At 43.0% G+C, this 21262-nt stretch overlaps 2 protein-coding genes across 3 annotated transcripts in view; one reads left to right on the top strand and one right to left on the bottom strand.

Annotated features, from left to right (window-relative positions):
• Positions 1-8080, top strand: part of DHX32 (DEAH-box helicase 32 (putative)) — a 71486-nt gene extending 63406 nt beyond the window's left edge. For both annotated transcript variants that reach the window (XM_053584213.1, XM_053584214.1), the window contains 4 exons: positions 2934-3083; positions 4691-4878; positions 5973-6154; positions 7569-8080. In XM_053584213.1, the coding sequence (XP_053440188.1) occupies positions 2934-3083; positions 4691-4878; positions 5973-6154; positions 7569-7740 (692 nt within the window). In that variant the 3' untranslated portion in view covers positions 7741-8080. The remainder of the gene's footprint in view (positions 1-2933; positions 3084-4690; positions 4879-5972; positions 6155-7568) is intronic.
• On the bottom strand, positions 7878-21150 carry BCCIP (BRCA2 and CDKN1A interacting protein). Its single transcript, XM_053584216.1, has 7 exons — positions 20950-21150; positions 17227-17301; positions 16429-16509; positions 11880-11969; positions 10952-11139; positions 9384-9558; positions 7878-8311 (listed from the first exon to the last, which is right to left on the bottom strand). Exons 1-7 carry the CDS (start codon positions 21142-21144, stop codon positions 8141-8143), a joined length of 975 nt encoding a protein of 324 aa, XP_053440191.1. The 5' UTR covers positions 21145-21150; the 3' UTR covers positions 7878-8140.
• Positions 21151-21262: the final 112 nt, after the last annotated feature.

Here is a 21262-nt window from a genome sequence, read left to right as displayed (position 1 = left end):
AACCTTGTCTGGTTCCAGTTCTAAGAGGAAAAGCTTTCAGTTTTACTCCATTCAGTAAAATATTAGCTGTGGGTTTGTCATAGATAGCTTCAATCAGTTTTAGAAATGTGCTACCTATGCCTATACTCTTCAGTGTTCTAATTAGAAAAGGATGCTGGATTTTATCGAATGCCTTTTCTGCGTCTATTGAGAGGATCATATGATCGTTATTTTTGCCTCTGTTAATACAATGGATAACGTTTATGGACTTGCATATGTTAAACCAGACTTGCATCCCTCGGATGAAACCTACTTGATCATGATGTATGACTTTTTTGATGATAAGCTGTAATCTATTGGCTAGGATTTTGTTGAGAATTTTTGCATCTATATTCATGAGTGAGATTGGTCTGAAATTCTCCTTTTTGGTTGGGTCTTTTCCTGGTTTTGGTATCAGGGTGATGTTTGCTTCATAGAACGTGTTGGGGAAGATTCCTTCTTCCTCAATTTTTTGGAATAATTTCTGCAGTACAGGAATGAGCTCTTCCTTGAAAGTTTGATAGAATTCTGTGTGAGGTGGCGCCAGTGGCTCAAAGGAGTAGGGCACCGGCCCCATATGCTGGAGGTGACTGGTTCAAACGCAGCCTCTGCCGAAAACTGCAAAAAAAAAAAAAAAAAATTCTGGTGTGAAGCCATCTGGGCCAGGGCATTTTTTGGTTGGAAGATTTTTTTATTGTTTCTTTAATCTCAGTGCTTGAAAGTGGTCTGTTCAGGATCTCTATTTCTTCCTGGCTAAGTCTAGGGAAAGGGTGTGATTCCAAATATTGATCCATTTCCTTCACATTGTCAAATTTCTGGGCATAGAGTTTCTGGTAGTATTCAGAGATGATCTCTTGTATCTCTGTGGGATCAGTTGTTATTTCTCCTTTATCATTTCTGATTGAGGTTACTAGAGATTTTACTTTTCTATTTCAGTTAGTCTGGCCAGTGGTTTATCTATTTTATTTATTTTTCAAAAAAAACCAACTCCTTGTTTCATTAATTTCCTGAATGATTCTTTTGTTTTCAATTTCATTGATCTCTGATTTGATTTGGGATGTTTTTTTCTTCTACTGGGTTTAGGCTTTGATTGTTCTTCTTTTTCCAATTCCATAAGATGGCTTGTGAGTTTGTTGATGCGCTCTCTTTCTGTTTTTCAAATGTAGGCATCTAAAGCGATAAATTTTCCTCTCATAACTGCTTTTGCAGTATCCCACAGGTTTTGGTAGCTTGTGTCTTCATTGTTGTTATGCTCAAGGAAGTTAATGATGTCCTGTTTTATTTCTTCCTGCACCCATCTGTTATTCAACAGAAGATTGTTTAATTTCCATGCCTTTGGGTGGGGTCGAACGTTTTTGTTAGAGTTGAATTCCACCTTTAGTGCCTTATGGTCTGAGAAGATACAAGGTAAAATTTCAATTCTTTTGATTCTGTTGATATTTGTTTTGTGTCCCAGGATATGATCAATTTTGGAGAATGTTCCATGGGGTGATGAGAAGAATGTATATTCTTTATCTTTGGGATGGAGTGTTCTATATGCATCTATCAAGCACAGTTGTTCTTGGGTCTCATTTAAATCTCTTATCTCTTTGTTTAATTTGTTTAGAGTATCTGTCCAGCTCTGTAAAAAGAGTGTTAAAGTCCCCTTCTATTATGGTATTATTGTCCATCCCAGACTGAGTAAGGTCTGTTTCTAGAATCTGGGAGCATTTAAATTGGGTGCATAAATATTTAGAATTGAAATGTCTTCTTGTTGTATTTTTCCCTTGACCAATATAAAGTGACTATCTTTGTCCTTTTTGACTTTAGTTGCTTAAATCCACATGTATCTGAAAATAAGATTACAACTCCTCTTTTCTTCTGAATGCCATTTGCCTGAAAAATTGTCTTCCAACCCTTGACTCGGAGTTTTAATTTGTCTTTTGAAGTCAGGTGTGTTTCTTGCAGACAGCAAATGGATGGCTTGTGTTTTTAAATCCAGTCAGCTAATCTATGTCTCTTCAGTGGGGAATTCAAGCCATTAACAGTTATTGATAACTGTTAAGTGTGGTAGTGTTCTATTCATCTTAATTTGTGAGAGTCCATTGCTTAGTTTTATTCCAGTGAATTTCTTAATAAGCCTGAAAACATACCAAGTAATCACCACAAATCAAGGAAAAGTGTCCAAGAAGGGTTCTTCCCCAGACAGTCATGTGTGCTTGGTGTTTATTTGCTACCAGCTTCGTCCATCCCGGCTAGTCTGTTTAATCTAATCCCGGCAGGACAGATCAAATGCTGTGCTGTGTCAGAACCACAGTTGTTTTTAGCGTTTTTGGTTTGTTGGTTGGTTTGGTTTGTTGTTTTTGAGACAGTCTTACTCTGTTGCCCATATCATCACAGCTCACTGAAACCTCAAATTTCTGGGCACAAGTGATCCTCCTGCCTCAGCCTCTTGAGTAGCTGGGACTGTGGGATATACCACTATGCCCAGCTAAGTTTTCTATTTTTATATAGAGAGGGTCTCACTGTTGCCCAGGCTGGTCTCAATCTCCTGGCATCCAGCAACACTCTTGCCTCAGCCTCCCAAAGTACTGGGATTCCTGGCATGAACCACCACACCCAGCCTAGAACCACAATTCTAATCTTCTTCCTATGACTGGGCTTCTGAGCATTGCAGCTCCCCCTGCCCCCACTGGGATACAAGCAGGGTAATAATGGTATTAAGTAGACCTTAGAAAAGCAAACACACACAAAAGGAGAGAGGGAGTTAGAAGGACTTAACTAAATTTCTTTGGTTTCTAAGTAAATAAGAACATGTATATTTAGAGAATCAAAACAAGAGCAGTTCCACAAACACTAGTGACCCTCCCCTCTGTGTTATGCTATGATGAAATGTCTTCATTATTGCTGACCATGTGACCTTTTGCATTTTAAAGCTCCAAATTGCTTTTCACATCTGCCACATGAAACTGAGGAGGCTGCCATGACTTGTTGGAAGACATTTTTACATCCCGAAGGAGATCATTTTACCCTCATCAACATTTATAAGGCCTACCAAGATACGACTCAGAATTCTACCAGTGAGCGTAAGTGAATGCTTGTGATTCTCAGAAACTACCCACAAGTTCTACCTTCCTTTCCCAAAATAAGGCAGAATTCTACCAGTGAGCGTAAGTGAATGCTTGTGATTCTCAGAAACTACCCACAAGTTCTACCTTCCTTTCCCAAAATAATTCAGACTTCTTCTCTAGCCCCGTTGGGCACTTGAGCATAGTGGAACTTGAGGCCCTCCAGACCAGCGGCTCCTATGGAGCAGCACTCCTGCCCCACGGGCACTGGAGTATTGCCATCTGTGCTGTGTCCGGAGCACCCACACTCTGCTCAGCCAGCCCTCAGAGTGAGCTTGCTTGGGGTTAGGTGACCTGGGAGGAGCACAGAGGCTGGACAGAGAAGGGACAGACCTTTCCAGGCACCCACTGTGTTGGGGTTGTGCTGGGCATTCCCAATGGAGAAAGGCTGGGAGCTCCAGTCACGGGAAGAGCAGCTGCTCACTGAGAGAGGCTGTGGGGAGCTGCTGGAGCTTGGCAGAGGAGCACAGAGGGCATCCAAAGGACAGAGCGGCACGTGTGGAAGCATGGAGGCCAAGTCCTGTGTGTGCCTGAGGGACAGTGGGCAGGTCAACTGCCATAGGAGGGGACCCAGAGGCAAGTGAACTGGAAGCCTCTCTGTGAACAGTCACAGACAAGAGGACTTCCAGGGACAAGGCTAGGAGGAGTTCCCTTTCTAAAAGGAGAATTTTTCCTCACCTTTGTTTTCCATGAAGCATTGCTTACCTCCTGTGCTCTAGAATGTGCTGTGAAAAATACATGAAGTAATACGAAAACCATGACAGCATTTTAAAAGGCAGTAGAATTGTATAAAGAGCTCTTGAGTTAGTGTTTCAAAGCTGAGCCAGAAAGTACATGGGCGTTTGGTGCCATCTTTTAAGAGCAAGCAGGATGGGTGACACTGTTTGACCAACTACATTCTCTCCTTGCCCTGAGTAGGCCTGAGTGGACAGCGCAGAGTAAACAAGGGTCTTCTGCCCACTGTACCACAGCCATGTGCATTCCCAGGTCTATCTTAATTACAGGTGGCAACAAAGAATAACTTCCAGCTGAACCAGGTGAATGAATTTTAATATAAAAGTAGCACCTACAGTAGATGAGCTTAACTGTAACATAATTAATTCCCACATCAGCCTAGTAGTAATCCTTTTCTTATCATTAAATAAAATATGGGATATTTTTACAGATCAGAGGAATATTCACTGCAGGCTTTTTTCCTCCTAGTTTGATTAAATGTAGCCAAGTACATTCTTGCTGTATACACTTGAGACAAAAATGTAGATTTTCATCCTCTGTCCATTATGAGCCACAGATCGAAGGAACTATACCTTTGGTCAGCACTAGGAGCAAGCTGTTTCCAATCTGCCAGGAAGATGGACCCTCAGTAGGAGGTATGGGTGGTACTGGTGCTCCCGTCTCCCTTCCTGGCAGTGCCCCATCTCTCAGCCCTCAGAGAGCCCATCCTTGTTGGCTTCTACTGCTCATGACAGAGAGGAGAGTGCACAGGGCTTAACAACAGCACCTTCCTGGCTGTTGGGCTAATGACAGATCATTTCTAAATAGAAATGTGTTCTTTCCCCTCCTAGACTGTGTTGAAAAGTGGTGTCATGATTACTTCCTCAACTGTTCTGCACTCAGGATGGCAGATGTTATCCGAGCTGAACTCTTAGAAATTATCAAACGAATCGAGCTTCCCTATGCAGAACCTGCTTTTGGCTCCAGAGAAAACACTCTGAACATAAAGAAAGCTCTTCTCTCTGGTTACTTTATGCAGGTAAGAAGTGGTAGGGTTGCCTTGGCATGGGCTTCCCTGAAGTTCACATATCGAGGACATTACCACCAGTAATCTCTCACTTAGGATAATGAACGACATTAACTATCAATAAAACTAAAAATCCATGTTATTAAAGATTTGGTACTTAAATATATTTAACCTTAAGGGAATAAATAACCAGGCCAGAATATTTTAATTCTGTCCAAAAGGACAAAAGATCTTTTTCATGACAGAAGGGAAGGGAAGCTGATGATCAGATAGAACCCCTTGCTTACCTATTGTGAGCAGCTCCAGTTAACTGGGGATGCTAACGCCCAGCAAACAGCGGCACTGTGTCACGGCTAATGGAGCTCCTTTAAATTCACACACACTGCGGAAGCAGGTGTGCTCTTCACAGCACAGTATGAGAAGTATAGAGGCATTCCCACAAAACAATGGCATTTCAGCATAGGTTTCCTCATCTGTAAAGAAACAGTTTCCTCCATCACAGAGTTACTGTGAACTAAGCACCAAGTGTAAAGCACTTGACATTTGAGGGCAGGAGTTTTGATTTCATGACCGAAGCATTAGCCTTAGCACGGCACTCTTTGAGCATGGTGGCCTACAACACTGTAGTTAGTTAACATCATCACTGTCTCAAAGTCTTAGCATGTTATGGCTTATAGTCTATATCTGAAAATAGGAAATATGGGTGGCAAAATTTAGTTTTAACTAACCTGTATGAAATATTTTGGGGCTCGGCGCCCGTAGCTCAGTGAGTAGGGTGCTTCACATATACCAAAGCTGGCGGGTTCAAGCCCAGTCTGGGCCTGCTAAAACAACAATAACAACTATAACCAAAAAATAGCCGGGCATTGTGGCGGGCGCCTGCAGTCCCAGCTATTCGGGAGGCTGAGGTAAGAGAAACGCTTAAGGCCAAGAGTTTGAGGTTGCTGTGAGCTGCGATGCCATGGGACTCTAATGAGGGCGACATAGCGAGACTCTGTACATGTACATGTGTCTTTTTTTTTTTTAGGACTTTCTGCAGTAAACATTTTTGTGTTTTGATTTCCATACTCCTGCAAAATTGTTGTCCTTTAAACTCTGCCTTGTAGATTGCTCGGGATGTCGATGGGTCTGGGAACTACTTGATGCTGACACATAAGCAGGTTGCTCAGCTGCACCCCCTGTCCAGTTACTCTGTCACCAAGAAGATGCCGGAGTGGGTCCTCTTCCACAAGTTCAGCATATCTGAGAACAACTACATCAGGATTATCTCAGAGATCTCTCCTGAACTGTAAGTTTAATGGAAAAGAAGGAGACTTGGCTCAGTGCCTGTAGCTCAGCAGCTAGGGCGCCAGCCACATACACTGGAGCTAGTGGGTTTGAATCCAGCCTGGGCCTGCCAAACAACAATGAGAACTACAACTAAAAAATAGCTGGGTGTTGTGGCAGGTGCCTGTAGTCCCAGCTACTTGGGAGGCGGAGGCAGGAGAATCGCTTAAGCCCAAGAATTTGAGGTTGCTGTGAGCTGTGATTCCACAGCACTCTACTGTAAAGGATGACATAGTGAGACTGTCTCAAAAAAAAAAAGAAAAAAGAAAAGAAGGGGGCTTCTTTTTCATTCATACCTGCAGGAGTAAAAGACAACTTTGGTTTTTATCCTCAGTTATAAGAGGTTTATACTGGTACCAATCTTAATTTACGTCAAGAGTACCTCCTAAGGGCAGGACTCTGTGAATGATTCCTAGAAAAGTCCCCTGCCTGTTAACAGTTCAGCATTAAGAGAAAAGGCAGTACAGAAATAAAGCAGCATGTGTGTCCAGGAGGAAGAAGATGCTACAGAGATGTCTGCAGGTGCACTGCCTCCCAGGAAGAGATGAGCCACTGCACTGGAGCTGGGGGTGGATGTTGTGAGGGGGAAGGGGAAGGTGAGGATGAAGAGACAGGCAGGCAGCAGAGGGTGTAAGGCTTTCTGGGCTACGTAAGGGTTTGGGTTTTATCCGAAGTGCAATAGACAGTGATCAGAGCATTTAAGCAGGAATAATATCGTCTCTGTACACCTTAAAGATCACTGTGGAGGCTGGAAAAGAGGGCCAATAGTGAGACAGGAGACTAGTCAGAGGTCACTGCAGACTCTGGATCCATTTTGAAGATGCTTTTACTGCTTGGGCAAAGTTACGCTCAATGCTGCAACCAAAGAGTAGCTCATAGATGTCTAGACATGGAGAGTAATACTAATTAAGATGAGAAAAAAGCAAAGATACTCCCTCTGTTACCCATCCAGAGCTCTCCAAGTATGCGAGCTGATGCCTCTCATATGGTGATGGGCCTCACAAAATTTACAAGTTCTCGCAATGCTTAGTGGTGGGCGGCACTGGTGCTGTACGGTGGAACATGAGGAAGGCCAGTGCATTCTAGAAATGCTCAGATTGGTTGCATGAAAACCAGAAAGTATTTATTTCACAAAGACAGGTGGAAATACTTGACACTAGAGAGGCCAACTCATTCTAGAAATGTGATCAGATCAGCTGCAAGGAAACCAGGAAGTATTTAGTTTACAAAGACAGATGGAGATAGTGAGGAGTTAGACTAATTGCCAGTTCTGTAAGTAGATCCTACAGGGCTGCTGGGAAGGCCCCAGACAGACTTTGGGCATCTCTCACCACCCTCCCCACCCAAAATCTAATTTTTTTGTTTTAAACAAACAGATTTATGCAACTGGCACCACAGTACTATTTCAGTAATCTGCCTCCTAGTGAAAGTAAGGATATTCTACAGCAAGTAATGGATCACCTATCCCCTCTTTCAACCATGAATAACGAACAGAAAATGTGTGAAACGTGCCCTGAAACTACTGAGCAGAGATGCACTGTACAGTGAGCCCACCAACCACGGGCACAGCAGTGTCCCCAACAGCCAGAGGGGCAGCAGCCTGCTGCAGTGAGGTGTGGACGCTTACCAAGAAGATGGAGATCATACCCCACAAAATAGGCTTGAGAAAAACATTTTGTATATTATTTTAAAATAAAAAATAGTTTTTATTGAGTTCTTTAAATTACTACTCCATTTTTTTCTTATTGGAAAAATTTTAAATCAACCATTCATAATTTGACCAAAATTTCAAAAAAGATATTTTATAAATGTGAACAGACATGTGGGACAGAACCCTACTTTTTGTAGAGGATCTTAATCTGAATAAAGTCATGAGTTTTTCAGTAAATCGGTCTACTGAGTTTTCTGGTAATTTTACAAAAGCCCATCACTGTCCCTGGGAAGTAGGCTAGATGGACAGATGTTTTTTCAGCTCATCCATGATTTCCTCCATCTTGTCACCTGGAATTAACATCACGGTTCGCAAGGGCTTCATTGGTGCATCATCAAAAGACCATTTGCCGCCCAGACAAGTGTCGCTCTCCTCCTGTACTGAGTAGCTGAACGTCAGGACTGCCTTCTAAACCAAATAACATAAAGAAATGAAAACTAAACAGAAAAGGCAAAACCCATTTAATCTCCACTGAAGAATACTATGTTTGTCATATACTTAAATAAGAATGACAGCTAAAGGAAGCAAAACTCAGAATAAAATAAGCTCAAATGAGACATTTAGGCAGAAGTTATAAAATGCTCACCAAGTAGGTTTGTGACCCATGTGAGGAACATGGACAGAGGTGTGCCATTCCTGAGCAAACAAGCAGCTAGGTGACATTAATCTCATTTAATTGTCAAAATAACCTTGTGACAGACAAGTGAAATTAAGACTACTAATGTCTGACAATTAACAAGAACATGTCTTCAAATAGTGGTCTTTTCTCCCTCTGCCAGCTGCTGCCTTAGTGTAAGGCTGCTGTGTTTGGATCAGGCCATCTGATCCAAACACACACACACACACTCCCCTGAAAGGCTCTGCCTGCGGTGCTGAGACACATTTACAAAGTTATTTTCACTTTTTACTTCGTAGAAAGCAAGGGCAGTGCTTCCATCTTCAGCCTTACAAGTAATAAGTGGTTTCATCCAATTCAGGAAATATGTTCTCCCTTAGATTGATTAAGATTTCTGAGAAAGAAAGTATGAGAAAGAATAATCTCATATAGGGACGCTCCCTTTATAGGAAGAAAGCATTAGAACTCTGGCCATGAGCAGGGTGACCTCTGTACACCACTCAGGGCACAGAGCACAGGTGCCCAGCTGTGTGACCTCAGATCAGTTCCTCTGCCTCCCTCAGACTCAAGTGTGCAGGTCTGTGGACCCAGGTTAACATCCACCTCGCTGCATGGAAAGCACAGCAGGTTGATCACTCCCCTCCTCACACTCAGAACCAGCAGTGGGGGGAGGCTGGGGATGGCCTTTGGAGTTCCTACTATGTGCCAGGCACGATGTTGGTTGCTAGCTCCCAGGAACACAGAGAAAAAGGGAGTGGCCACACTTGAAGGACTCTGACATAAAATGCAAGAACAATAAATCTTGATTATTTCCAAGAAAATCCTTCCATACATCTAAACAAACACATGAAGCAGGAGTCTTACCTCATAGAAAAATTCTTCCTCTGCATTTGCAAACATCAGCTCATCTTTCTTTTGGCTGCTCTGTTTCTTTTTGGAACTGCTTCTTCCAGCTTCCACAAATGTCTTACTAATCAGAAGGTAAAAGCAGCACTTCCCACACGGCTTGTTGGTTTTGTGGGCCTCTGCTAGTTCTTTCCTACAAGGCACAACACAACGTTTACCTGCTGGGTCAAGTGAAATCCACCAGCAAACCAGAGCAAAGGCCAGAGGGGAGCCCCAGTGGCTTCTGCTGTGACAGAAGCTTACTAAGTGACCTTTCCTCTGGCCACTTCTACAGCAATGGTTTGTATGTATGCAGCCAGCTGTACGTTAGATCGATTATAATGCCCTGTAAAGAGTACGATGAATCTCAGATGATGCTGAGTTACAAATACACAGCAACGAACAGATGAGTCTCAAATTTACTCTATAATGGCTCTGACTGTGCAGAAGTCAAAAACATGTAAACCTAAATTTTGCACAGCAATGAACACTTAACTAAAACACACAAAAGCATTCAGCCACAGCCAGCATCACTGGAGCGTGTGACTAGGACAGTCTCTGACTGCTAGCATCTGGGACTAACTTCTGACATACTGCAGGAACTGCACAGACACAGATCCCCGCCTAGGACAGTCAATGGAATGGCAATGGAGCCCTAACCTACGTTGCACGTAGTCCTGCACATCTGGCTGCCCCTAAGCAAAAATGTAAAGAAGCTCAGACCCACTTCCACTTGCTCTTAACAAGAGGATCAAGATGAAGCAGATCACTCTCCTGTAAAACCCAACGAACGTGAGCTCCAGCTGATTAAAAAGGACAAAACAAGGAAAACCACCACCAAAAAAACCCACTTATGGTAACAGAAGTCCAATCTGAGCAGCAGCCATGAGGGCAGCGAGGAGGAGAGTCAAACTAAACAGCACTGAACCTGCAACGAAAAACTGGCGACCATGAAGGTGTGTGGCTACACCCCCAGTCGTGTGACCTCGGAGAAACGGCACCCCGTAAAGTGCCTGTCCATCCCATGTCCTCACTTCAAAGCACAGACAGTACAATTCTTAGTTCAGTCAGTTTGCTACATGATTCCACAGCTCTTCTTAAATTTAAAATGTTTTTGTGAACTAAAATATTTTGTAAACTTAAATATTTTTGTAAGACATTATAAAACAAAACAACAAAACCCCAGGAACTATGGTTTCATTAGTTATAAAGCTATCAATGGAATCTGAGGATTCTACTGATTTTGTTACTGTATTTGTTCAGCATTTTGTGTTACAGAAATCTGTAACACAAGGAAGGTGAAAAGTCTATATGAAATTCCTCTACTTTTATACCATTTAAATCTTTAATATTATTGTTACAAATCATCAAAACTCTTCAAAAAGCTGATTATTGATAATGTATGTACTTCACAGAATGTTTCTTCCACTCTCCTCACGCTAAAACAAAGGTTCTCTCTCTCTCTATCCCTCCACATTCCACTTACACCACATTTCTAACTCTACTTAGAAGACAGTTACTCTCGCCATGTTCCCCAGGTCTCTTACTGAAGCTGCTGGTGCATGGGCAGGGCGATCTGTGGAGGGACGTTAATGAATCTCTCACTCAGCAGAAAGCCCACAGGCTTGGTGGTGTCATTTAGTAGCTTGTCCAGCTGTTCAACCATGCTCCTGTCACAGTTCTTCTCACAGAAGCTTAGAATCAACTCTTTAATTTGTTCAGCACACTGGGTACCCTACAAAGCAAAGAGAAGGCTGGCTTTTTACTGCAGGTCATCAATACAAGAGAAAACTTGAAAGTGAGAACTACCGCTTCTTATCATATAGGTGAGGGCAGTTTCCTGCCTTTAAAATCTTGTGTGCCTTTTGTGTTGACCGCTTAGGTGTTTCTCAGAAGTAACTATACATGGATATTCACCATCCCATGATGGTCAAGAGGGTTATAATTAACACTCAGGACACAAGGAATAGCAATTCTAGTCTATCTCATGAAGACAGATGCAACTGGATCATCTTAATATTAAGGATTAAGTGCAGGGTGCATTTCATCCTGAGGAGGGCAGGCAGCTGCTTTACTTACTTTTTATTGCAATTCATCAGCCAGTCAATAAAAAAAGAACCAAAATACAAGTAAATGTCAGTAAGTGCCCTCGACTTTGGAAAGCAGCAAGCCCTCAGAATATCCACACCTCACAAGCTGCACAGACAACAGCTGCAGAGATGGCACCTCTCCTGTGTCACTGCCTGCATCAGGGATGAAAAGCCAGATGATGCTCTTTGCCACAGGAAGCAAACGACTGTTACTGGGCAGATGATTCAAAACAATACCACTTTCACAAAGAAAAAGGATTACAGCAAGATTTCACACACACGTATCCTTATAGTTAGTATCCTTATCAGACAAAAAACACACTTTCACCATGCATTAGATAAATGTGGCTTTGGCTTCCATTCGATGCCACCCAGTGAAACCAACCTTTCTTTCAGTTAAATTTAAAAGGCTTATGAAACCAAAAATCTCATCTTCATCCACATCATCATCGCTGTCTTCTGAAACATCTGTTTGCTATTTAAAAAAGAAAAAATATTTAAATTTTATATTTAGTCGAGAAGAAGTATTTATATCAAGTCTTGGACTCTAGGCCCCCGGACTTTGTTTCCATGCCGTCCTCTTAAGGAAGCGTTCTCTCCTGGACGCCCCGAGACCCGGCTCGTTTCACTTTCTTTCCCTTGACACTGTCCCTCTTTTCACCCTCTGGATCATCTCATCCCACTCAACCTTTCTCTATACTAGATTCTGAAGATAGTCTCACCAGATTCTCAATATAATTCATTTTCTAAACAATTTGGCTGAGGTCAGATCTCTCTCATTTCTCTGCTGGCTCATAACATTTTTCACATAAAATTTGTATCTTCCTGAACACATGACAGTCTAGCTTTTTTTTTTTTTTTCCAGCAGTCTGACTCTGTTGCCCAGACTAGAGTGCGGTGGCATCAGTATAACTCACTGCAACTCCTGGATTCAAGCAATCCTCCTGCCTTAGTCTCTCAAGTAGCTGGGTCTACGGGTGCCTACCACAGTACCAGGCTAATTTTTCTATTTTTGTGAGAGACAAGGTCTCACTCTTGCTCAGGCTCCCACCACACAACACCCAGCTATTTTTACAGATGGGATCTCCTTCTTGCTCAGGCTGGTCTCAAACTCCCGAGCTCAAGCAATTCACCTGCCTCAGCCTCCCTGAGTGCTGGTATTACAGGCATGAACCACCGTGCCTGGCCAAATTCGTCAGTCTTGACAATTAATGAAGCTAAAGAATGCTTGAGGGCCACTTACATCTACCACATGGGCAAGACAGACGAAAGGGATCAAGAAAGACAACGATGAACCAAGAATACAGAATTAAGAATGGAGTGGTTGACTCCAACTTCCAGCTGTACTTGACAGCCTTTCTAACTGAAGGTCTCAATGCCTTAGCCACAGTTTCTCTTTCGCACGTGGCCTGTTTGCTTATCTAAGTCATAAACTCTTCTGTCACTTCATCCCCAGCCGTCAGCATGGAGCCTGGCACAAAGTGCCAGGTGGGGAATATACGCTGACTGGATGAAATGAAATGAGGCTGCTGCTTTTATACCAAAGGAATCTGCAATTGCCCCCATGTGCTCTGACCTGTTCTGGTGGGAAGGGACACACACAGTTCCAGCGCACCCTTCAGCACTCTGGTTCAGTTAAGTATGGTCTACAGCACTTGGCAGGTTATTCATGGCATTGAGGTGCCCCCAGGACATAGAGCCTCTGCCAGGGGCAGAAGCCAAAGCAGCCCAGAGACTGAAGGCGAGGCCTGGACACACTTGGGAGAGGGGAGGGTCTAAGGTAGTGATGCCACTGGGGAAGGAGCTCAGACAAAGGAGTTGCCAAGGAGTTTCAGACTTCACAACCCAACAAAGCAAAGCGGAGCCTGTCTGCCAGACCAGTAGTTCTTCCCACGGGAATAAGGGAGGGTAGGGTGTCTCAGGCAGAGTACGTGCCACGATGAAGGACGAAGACCATACAACAGCAGAGAAGGAGAACGCTACTCGTGAGAGAGACTAACAATTGCAGTGCGAAGACCAAGGGCACATTTGCTCATCAAGGAGAAAGGGGAAAGAAGTCTAGGGGAAAAAAAAAAAAACAGATAAACCAGGCTTGGTCCTCCAAGATCAACATTTGACAGCGCCCTGCACTTCAGAGGCCCCCCAGCTACAGTGGCAAAACCTGTGCAGTACTAGCAGACAAAGGAAAATAAAGGGGACCTCAATTACAAGCCCTAAGAAATCTAAAAACACGATCACGCATATCAAAGCAATTAACATCCACCCGGAACACCCCCAGTGTTCCCCTCTCTCTGTGATAGGCCCTGTCTGCTGTATCCAGGCAGGGGCACATGGGATCTGCCCTTCCAGGGGTCTAGGGTCACAATCCTGTCTGCAGCCATCTGCCTCTCTAGCGTCTCTTAAGAACCTGTTTCCCTGCCCCATCCCATCCCCTCCTGCCTCTCATGTCCCATAAGCCTCTTCATTCAACATAGTTTTTATAGTACTAAGTGCTGAGCAAATTCATTACACCCAGGGAGAACTCAATGACCCTTCACCTCCAGCTTCTCTCTCCAACTCTCACTGAGGCAGTTCGCTGTTCTCCTCCCCTCCCCGGCTTCTCTCCATGCCCCTATGGACAATCCCTAGAAAAGTCCAAATCCCCACAGTCCCTAAGACTCCAGCAAGTGCGTTGGGCAGTCCCTCCACTCAGAGAAAGAGGCTTCTATCCTTAGATGGGTCGTACAAGCCAGAGACACTGTAATAACTGTAGAGCTCTTTGTGTGATTAACCATTTAAAAGCCGAGACCCCCATTACAGGATAAGCTCTTTCAAGGATAAAAACAAATGCTTCTCCTACATATCCATCAGGTGGTAAAAGCTACAGACCACATTCACTTGATGAGAGAGCAGGTGGTCTGCTTTTTCCCATTGCTTCAATGAAAGGAAGCTGCTGTAGTTTCATTTCTCTTGTTCTCTGCCATAGTTTTATTTCTCTTGTTCTCTTTACATTTAGTGATGTAAGGTTAGTAGTGTTTTCAGAAAAGTCTATGAAGGGTCCACTATATTTAGTAATAAATGAGTGTTTCAGTGGCATAAGAGCCAGACTAGGGTGTGTGAGGACTGAATTAGGAGGAAAGGAAGTAGATACCATGAATTAAACTCCTTTTCAGGAATTTTGGCTTTGAAGGTAAAGTGAGACATATGAAAGTAAGGCAGCTATAGAGGAACCTCAGACTGAAACAGTTTTGTTTATTTTGATTTTGATGTAGGCTAGAGAACAGTGTCAGGAATGGGAAAAAGACATCAGCAATGCCACCAACCGCAACGGCTCATGACTATAATCCTAGTTACGCTGGCAGCTGAAGTAGGAGGATTGCTTGAGGTCAAGAGTTCAGGAGCAACCTGGGCAATGTAGCAAGACATCCCCTCATCTCTAAAAAAATACTATAGGGACAATGCCTGTGGCTCAAAGGAGTAGGGCACCGGCCCCATTTCCCAGAGGTGGTGGGTTCAAACCCAGCCCCGGCCAAAAACTGCAAAAAAAAAAAAATTAATTAAAAAAAATTTAAAAATACTATAAATTAAGAAAAAATTAAAAGAGAAAAAGAAAACCATCAGCAGTGATAGCTACACATATATAGCACTCACCATATGCCAGACACTGTTCTAAGCACTGAACAACTATTTTGTTCACTATTCACTCTATAAGGTAAGTGTAATACCCTGATCTTCAGAGATGAAAATGGAGATTAAGGTCACCGTGGCAGATTGTACCTTCCAAAGATGACCCAACAATCTATTTAACATTCTCTTCTCAGAAAGTAACTTACACACTCCTCCCATTGAGTGGTGGGGTGCGTGTGCCCTCCTCTCCGTAGAACTTTGTGTCTGCACTGGTCAAGTGAATGGTGCAAATGATACTCTATCATAAAATGCTATGCACTCTGCTTGGGTCTTTGGGCTGCTTGCTCTTGACCAACCAGTGTACAGAGAAGCTCACATGAAGACGAACTGCATGAGCCCCAGCTGGGCTCCCAAAGGACAGCCAGTGCTAACTTGCCAGGCATGTGAATGAGCCACCTTGAAAGTGAACCCTCCCACCCCAGGCTCTGTCTTCCTAACTAATGTGACAGGAAGCCAGAGCAGAGAAGAGTCGTCCGGACTGAGCCCTGTCCAACTGCAGTTCCACAAGCCAAATAAATGACACCATGCTGTACGGTAGTTTCTTTTGCAACAACAGACAACCAACTGCAAGAGCCGCCGGAGAACCAGAGACAGAGCCACTCAACCTAGCCCTCATTCTGTGGGACTATCTACAACACCCTCTGACAGTCCCCCCTTCCAAAGCACTCCCCCTTGCTCTGCAAGACGCCACTCTGCTGCTTTTTCTTCCACTTCTCTAGTCGTTTTTTCCACCTCCTTTGCTGGCTCTGCCACTTATTTTACTCATCTAACTATTGGTATTACCAGGGCATCTGTCCCCTGCCTTCCCTGGGCAATCCCAACCACTTCTGTGACTTCAGTGACCACTCATCTGCAGAAAACTCCCAGCCCTTCAGGGCTCCAGCTGCTACTCAGACCCTTACTCACATGCATCACAGGTAGCCCAAACTCGAAGCACACAAGGCCAAACACACACCCCTCCTAACCTGATCTCCCTCTATGTCCGTGGTCCTGATTTCTCACGCCAAAAGCTGGGCAAGCACCTTAACTCCTTTTACCCTCTCTCAGACCCAGTCATGCACTAAGCCTCATCATATTTCATCTCCCAAATTATCTTCTAAATGAGCCCACTTCTTTCCCTCTCTACTGCCACTACCTAGATTACCACATTTAATAATGCTGGATTATTACAATGGCCTTCTAACTACTCCAGGAACATTTTCTTCTGATTTGTGCTGACCAGAATAAAGAACTCATTTAATGAGAATAAACACTCTTGTTCTACTTACCTTAATCACACTTCCAACATGGTTCTGCTGTATTAAGATTTCTGTTAGTTCCGCAATGTTCACAGGAGCCTTTAAAAAAAGCTAAAAGGAGGAAAAAGATCATTTTAAATTAAGATCACAGCATAGTTTCTAATAAAACCTCACATCTCATATACTGAAATAAAAATAATGAAATTTCAATGGCTTGACCAAAAAGATGACCTAGAAAACCAATCCCAAGAAGAAAAGCAAAGCCCAGGAAAGGCAAAGAAGCTAGGCAAAGGTTAGGAAATTGCAGAGAAGTGACAGTCAGTTGTTATATAAAAACTATGCAGGAGAGGAGAAGGAAGAAAGGGAGAGGATAGGCAGAAGGGAAAGAATTTGACGACAAGGACACTGCAGGCTATAAAATTTAGAGAACCAAAGCCATATTATTTAACATATGGGGGGAAGGATTAAACAGAAGCAGCAAGCATCAATGTTGTAGCACCCACAGCACATACAGTTACATGGGTGTTATATAAAAACATTTTACTTCATAGTCTGAATGTGAGTGAGAGAAAACAAAGTAATAGCTCAAGTAATTAGCCAATGAAAAGAAGGGTATTTTAGGACAGAAAATACTTAAATACATAAATCAGATGAGGGGATCTGAGAGCAGAGGTACAAATTAGAGTCGTTAGCTTTGGAAAAGAAGAGAAACAATTGTTCCTTCCAGAAATGGGAATTCTAAATGGATGTAACTTGAGAGAGCTTATGTTGAATGGCTTGGACTTTCATAGAAAAGCAAATTTATGTGTAATAAGTAAATGACAATACCTGCTGCAGTAATTTCTTAATTCCGTCATAATCACTGTCTGAGATGGAATAAGCTTCAAATTCAATATTCACTTCCTGTGAACATAAAACAGTTTGTCATACATAACTTTCTAAGATTATTCAGGCATTATTTTTCACTTTGCAGATTCTTCTTTTCCTTCTACCTCCATTCTTTTTAGGTGCTTTCTTTATTAGGTCATCTACAGAAGATGCAAAAACAACAACAACAACAACAAAAACAAGGACAAGAAGAAAATGTTACCTGAAACACTAACTATCCAGATCTTAACAAAGCAAACGCTGCCAAGATTGCCATCTGTACAAATTACAAAGAACCTTCACACAATCTTCTCCTGTAATACTAAATAAAAGAATAAAATGCTCAGAGTAACCTAGTTTAAATGTTAAGGAAGTCTGGTCCAGATAAAACAGCCACAGCAGTGACAAAGGAAAAGTTTTTTACCTGACTGCAAAAAGAGTGGGCAAAGAACAAAATGATGTCATAAGTACCTGAAATTGCCCAGAGGTTGATTAGACCATGGATTTGAGGCTACGCTTCATTCACAGAGCAAATGTTTACTGAGTACCACACTGGCAGCGAGAACTGTGCCAGGCACTGGAAGTGAAAAGACTCACAGAACTTATGGTTTAGGCAGGAATACAGACATTAGGAAACATTCATGGAAATAAATGTGAAGTTGCAATTGTATATGCTATAAAACACAAGTACATGGTGCTGTAACAACTTAAAAAATAAGACAGTTAGGAAAGGCTTCCTTAAGTAACACTTAGCAGGGAACTGACAAAAAGTAAAGAGGGTTCCGGCACAGGCACAGCACAAGCCAAGGCCCTAAGGCAAGAGGAAACACGGTGAGAATAAGCGACTAAAAGAAAGTCTACACAGCTGAGCTCCCTGATCTATCTCTGAGAAACAATAACACTGCAAACTAAGAGATGACATTGGAATGCCAAAAACAAAACCTAGATGCTTTTACATGTTACACCAGATCAGTCCTTGAGGACCCTAAATCATACCTTGGTAGGACACAATGAACTTGGGGCTCTGATGAACAGCATATCTAGATGCACTTCAGGTTTTATAGGTTCTGGAATTTAGGTCTTAAGCCCAAGGATGTCATGGAGGAAATCAGACTTACTTTTTTGCCTTGCCATCCTAACTATGCATATATTTAAATGTTTCCTTAACTATTAAATTTTCCAGAGCTAGATATCAAGTCTAGCTTGCAGACTTCAAATCCTGAGCAGCACAATCCAGGAGGTTGGGTGGGAGTGTTCCAAACAGCAACAAACTAAACCAAATAAACTGTCCTTATTTAGCACTTTCCAAAGGAACCCGTATGCTTTCAGCAGGAACATCCTGCTGGAACAGAGAGCCCTTTTACCCCACGTGATCTAAAATTAAGACCATAGCATCTACCCTTCCTGCTCTTTTTAATGAAAATCTCATTTTCTATTTTCTGCTACATGAAGTAGAAAATGAAACCAAGTATTTCGAACATAGCAAAGAAGAGTAACCCAAAGATATGAAAGACTTGTAGATTCTCTACAGCATTCCAGACTCAGAGACCCAGTCTGTTCCTGAGGCTCAGCAGCTTTCCTACCCTTCAAAGTCTTTAAGATAACAGTGTATGTGTACACAAATTTCCCTTTCTACTGAAGCTACCCTCCAAGAATTTCTTAAGCACAAAGAATTCTAATCACACGATCTTAAGAATTTTAACTAGATACTCCTGGTTCCTTCTCATCTTTCACTGTCCCCACCTCGAGGTTCCCATAACCAACTCTGTATTGCTGCTCAGCCAGCTGTGTCACTTTGTCCTTCATATAAGGCTCTGTAGGACCTTAAATAAGCATGCGCATTTCTTTACTTATATTTCATCTTGCTTCACAAAAGACCTGAGGCAAATTTTAAACTATCCAAACATGGATTTCTACATCAAGAAAATGAGTTTTGGATCAGTAAACATCTCAGACTATGAAAGCCTCCTTCAAATAAAGGAATAAATACCTACTAAGTGCTTCAGTATAGAGAACTGCTGTAAAAGCTGAACAATTTCTTCAGTCAAAAAAAGTCATACATGTCAGAAGAACATAATGGTGGTATATCCTAACTTCACAGAGTTGATATGAATAATAAATGAGTTAATACAAAATGCATGAAGCCTGAAACAGCATGAATTATCATTATTATTATTGTTATTGCTGGAGGATAAATGCTTACAATTATAATAACTGATTCTGGGGACATATACATTTTAAATTTTGAGAGACATTGTCAAATTAACCTTCCAAAGAAGATTATACCAGTTTATACTCCCACCCACAGTATATGTAAGTGCCTATATGATCATCAAGGATGATTATTACACAAATTTTTAATCCTTGGCAGTCTGATAGATTTTCCATGTTAATGCAAGAAGCTCTGATTTCTATAACCCTAAATTAGCAAAATAACCAAAGTTCTTCTAAGCAGAAAATGGCGAGATGACACTGAAGGCAAGAAGCCAAAGTAAAGAGCTGATCTGCAAAGGAAGATGTGTCATCCCCTAGTCTCACCCAAGGGTAAGGAACACGCAGCCTCAAGGCCACATGTGATCCTCCAGATCCTCAGTGCAGCCCCTCAATAGAATCCAAACTTCGCAGAACAAAGCCCTTTATTAATTTGTTCTGTAAAATTTGGATTTGGTCAAAAGGCTGCACTCAAGGATCCAGAAGCCACATGATACCCACCATCCACACTCAATCTGACTCGTGTTTACCTCTACGACTTTATTTCCCATCACTCTCTTGCTTATTCTGATCCAGCCATCCTGGCTGCCCTTGTGTCTGTCCCTCAACCATGAGGACTTTGGATTTTCTTACAAATGAAATAGGAAGGCAATGGAGCACTCTGAGCAGGGGAGTGAGAATAGACGTTCAAGAACTCTCTAGTTTCAAGTGGAGTAGAGATTGTAGAGGAACAAAAGTGGAAAAGGCATGACAATTATTTTACAGTCTCTTGGGTGGTCAACTCATAGAGGTTCTACTGTATCTGGACATTCAGTAGTCTTAAGGACCATTCAATACTTATTATTCATTAAACAAATAGTAAGTACCTGTACTGCCAGACACTATGGTAGCAGCTATGATGAGGAAAGGAACTCAGGGACATGAAACCACAAAGCTAAAAAATCTGAGCAGGACCCACGGAGCCAGAAAATACAGCCTAGCTAAGATCTGAACAGGAGGGAAAATTTTTGCAGGATGAAGTACAGGTGAAAAGCTTCCAGGGCAGAACGAGGCAGGAAGCTTTTGAGAAACTGAAAGGGCCACTGTGAGTGAAACATGCAACGTGAGTGAGGCGAAGAGTTGCCTCGGGCGGGGAGAGGATCAACTCTGCAGGCCCTTGTCTGGCTGTTAAGGATTTGGGTTTTACCCTGAGAACTAAAGACAGCCCGTGGGGAACACAACTGCGTCGTGGGGTCTCTGGGAGCATGGCCGGGCCGCGGTAGTACTCTAGACAGCGATTACTGTGGCTGCAGTGTAGAAAGACTGAAGTGGAACCCGAGTAAGAATTTGTCACCTCCAGTTTCCACTCGGAGATGCTCAGGGGCCGACAAGTCGCCACTCCACCGAGCTCACGCTAGGTGCACACAGCTTTTAGTTGCCAGGAAGTTTTCTTCCCCGGGTATAAACCACACTGGGGTCGCAGACGCTTCTAACCTCATCAGTCATCTCGTCGTCCTCTTCTTCTTCCTCGCCACTGTCTTCCTCGTCTTCGTCCTCATCCTCAGTTTCATGGTCCTCCTCATCGTCGTTGCCCTGGGCAGGGGCGCCCGGCGGCCGCGGAACCTCAGTCCCCAGCGCCCGCCGCTTGTGCCGGGACGCCATGTTGCCGCCCACCCCGCGCAAGCGCATTTCCGCCGCCGGCCCCTCCGGACCAACCCACACTAACCGAGGGAAGGGGGACTACGAAAAGCTAGGTGCCGAAACGACGACAATCTTAGTGACCCTGTTGGATTCCGCAATTAAAGTG

Source organism: Nycticebus coucang, chromosome 3, assembly GCF_027406575.1.
Source record: "Nycticebus coucang isolate mNycCou1 chromosome 3, mNycCou1.pri, whole genome shotgun sequence".
In the NCBI taxonomy this organism is placed as follows: Eukaryota; Metazoa; Chordata; class Mammalia; order Primates; family Lorisidae; genus Nycticebus; species Nycticebus coucang.
The sequence above is the reverse complement of the archived record's forward strand: the minus strand, read 5'-3'. Positions and strand labels throughout refer to the sequence as shown.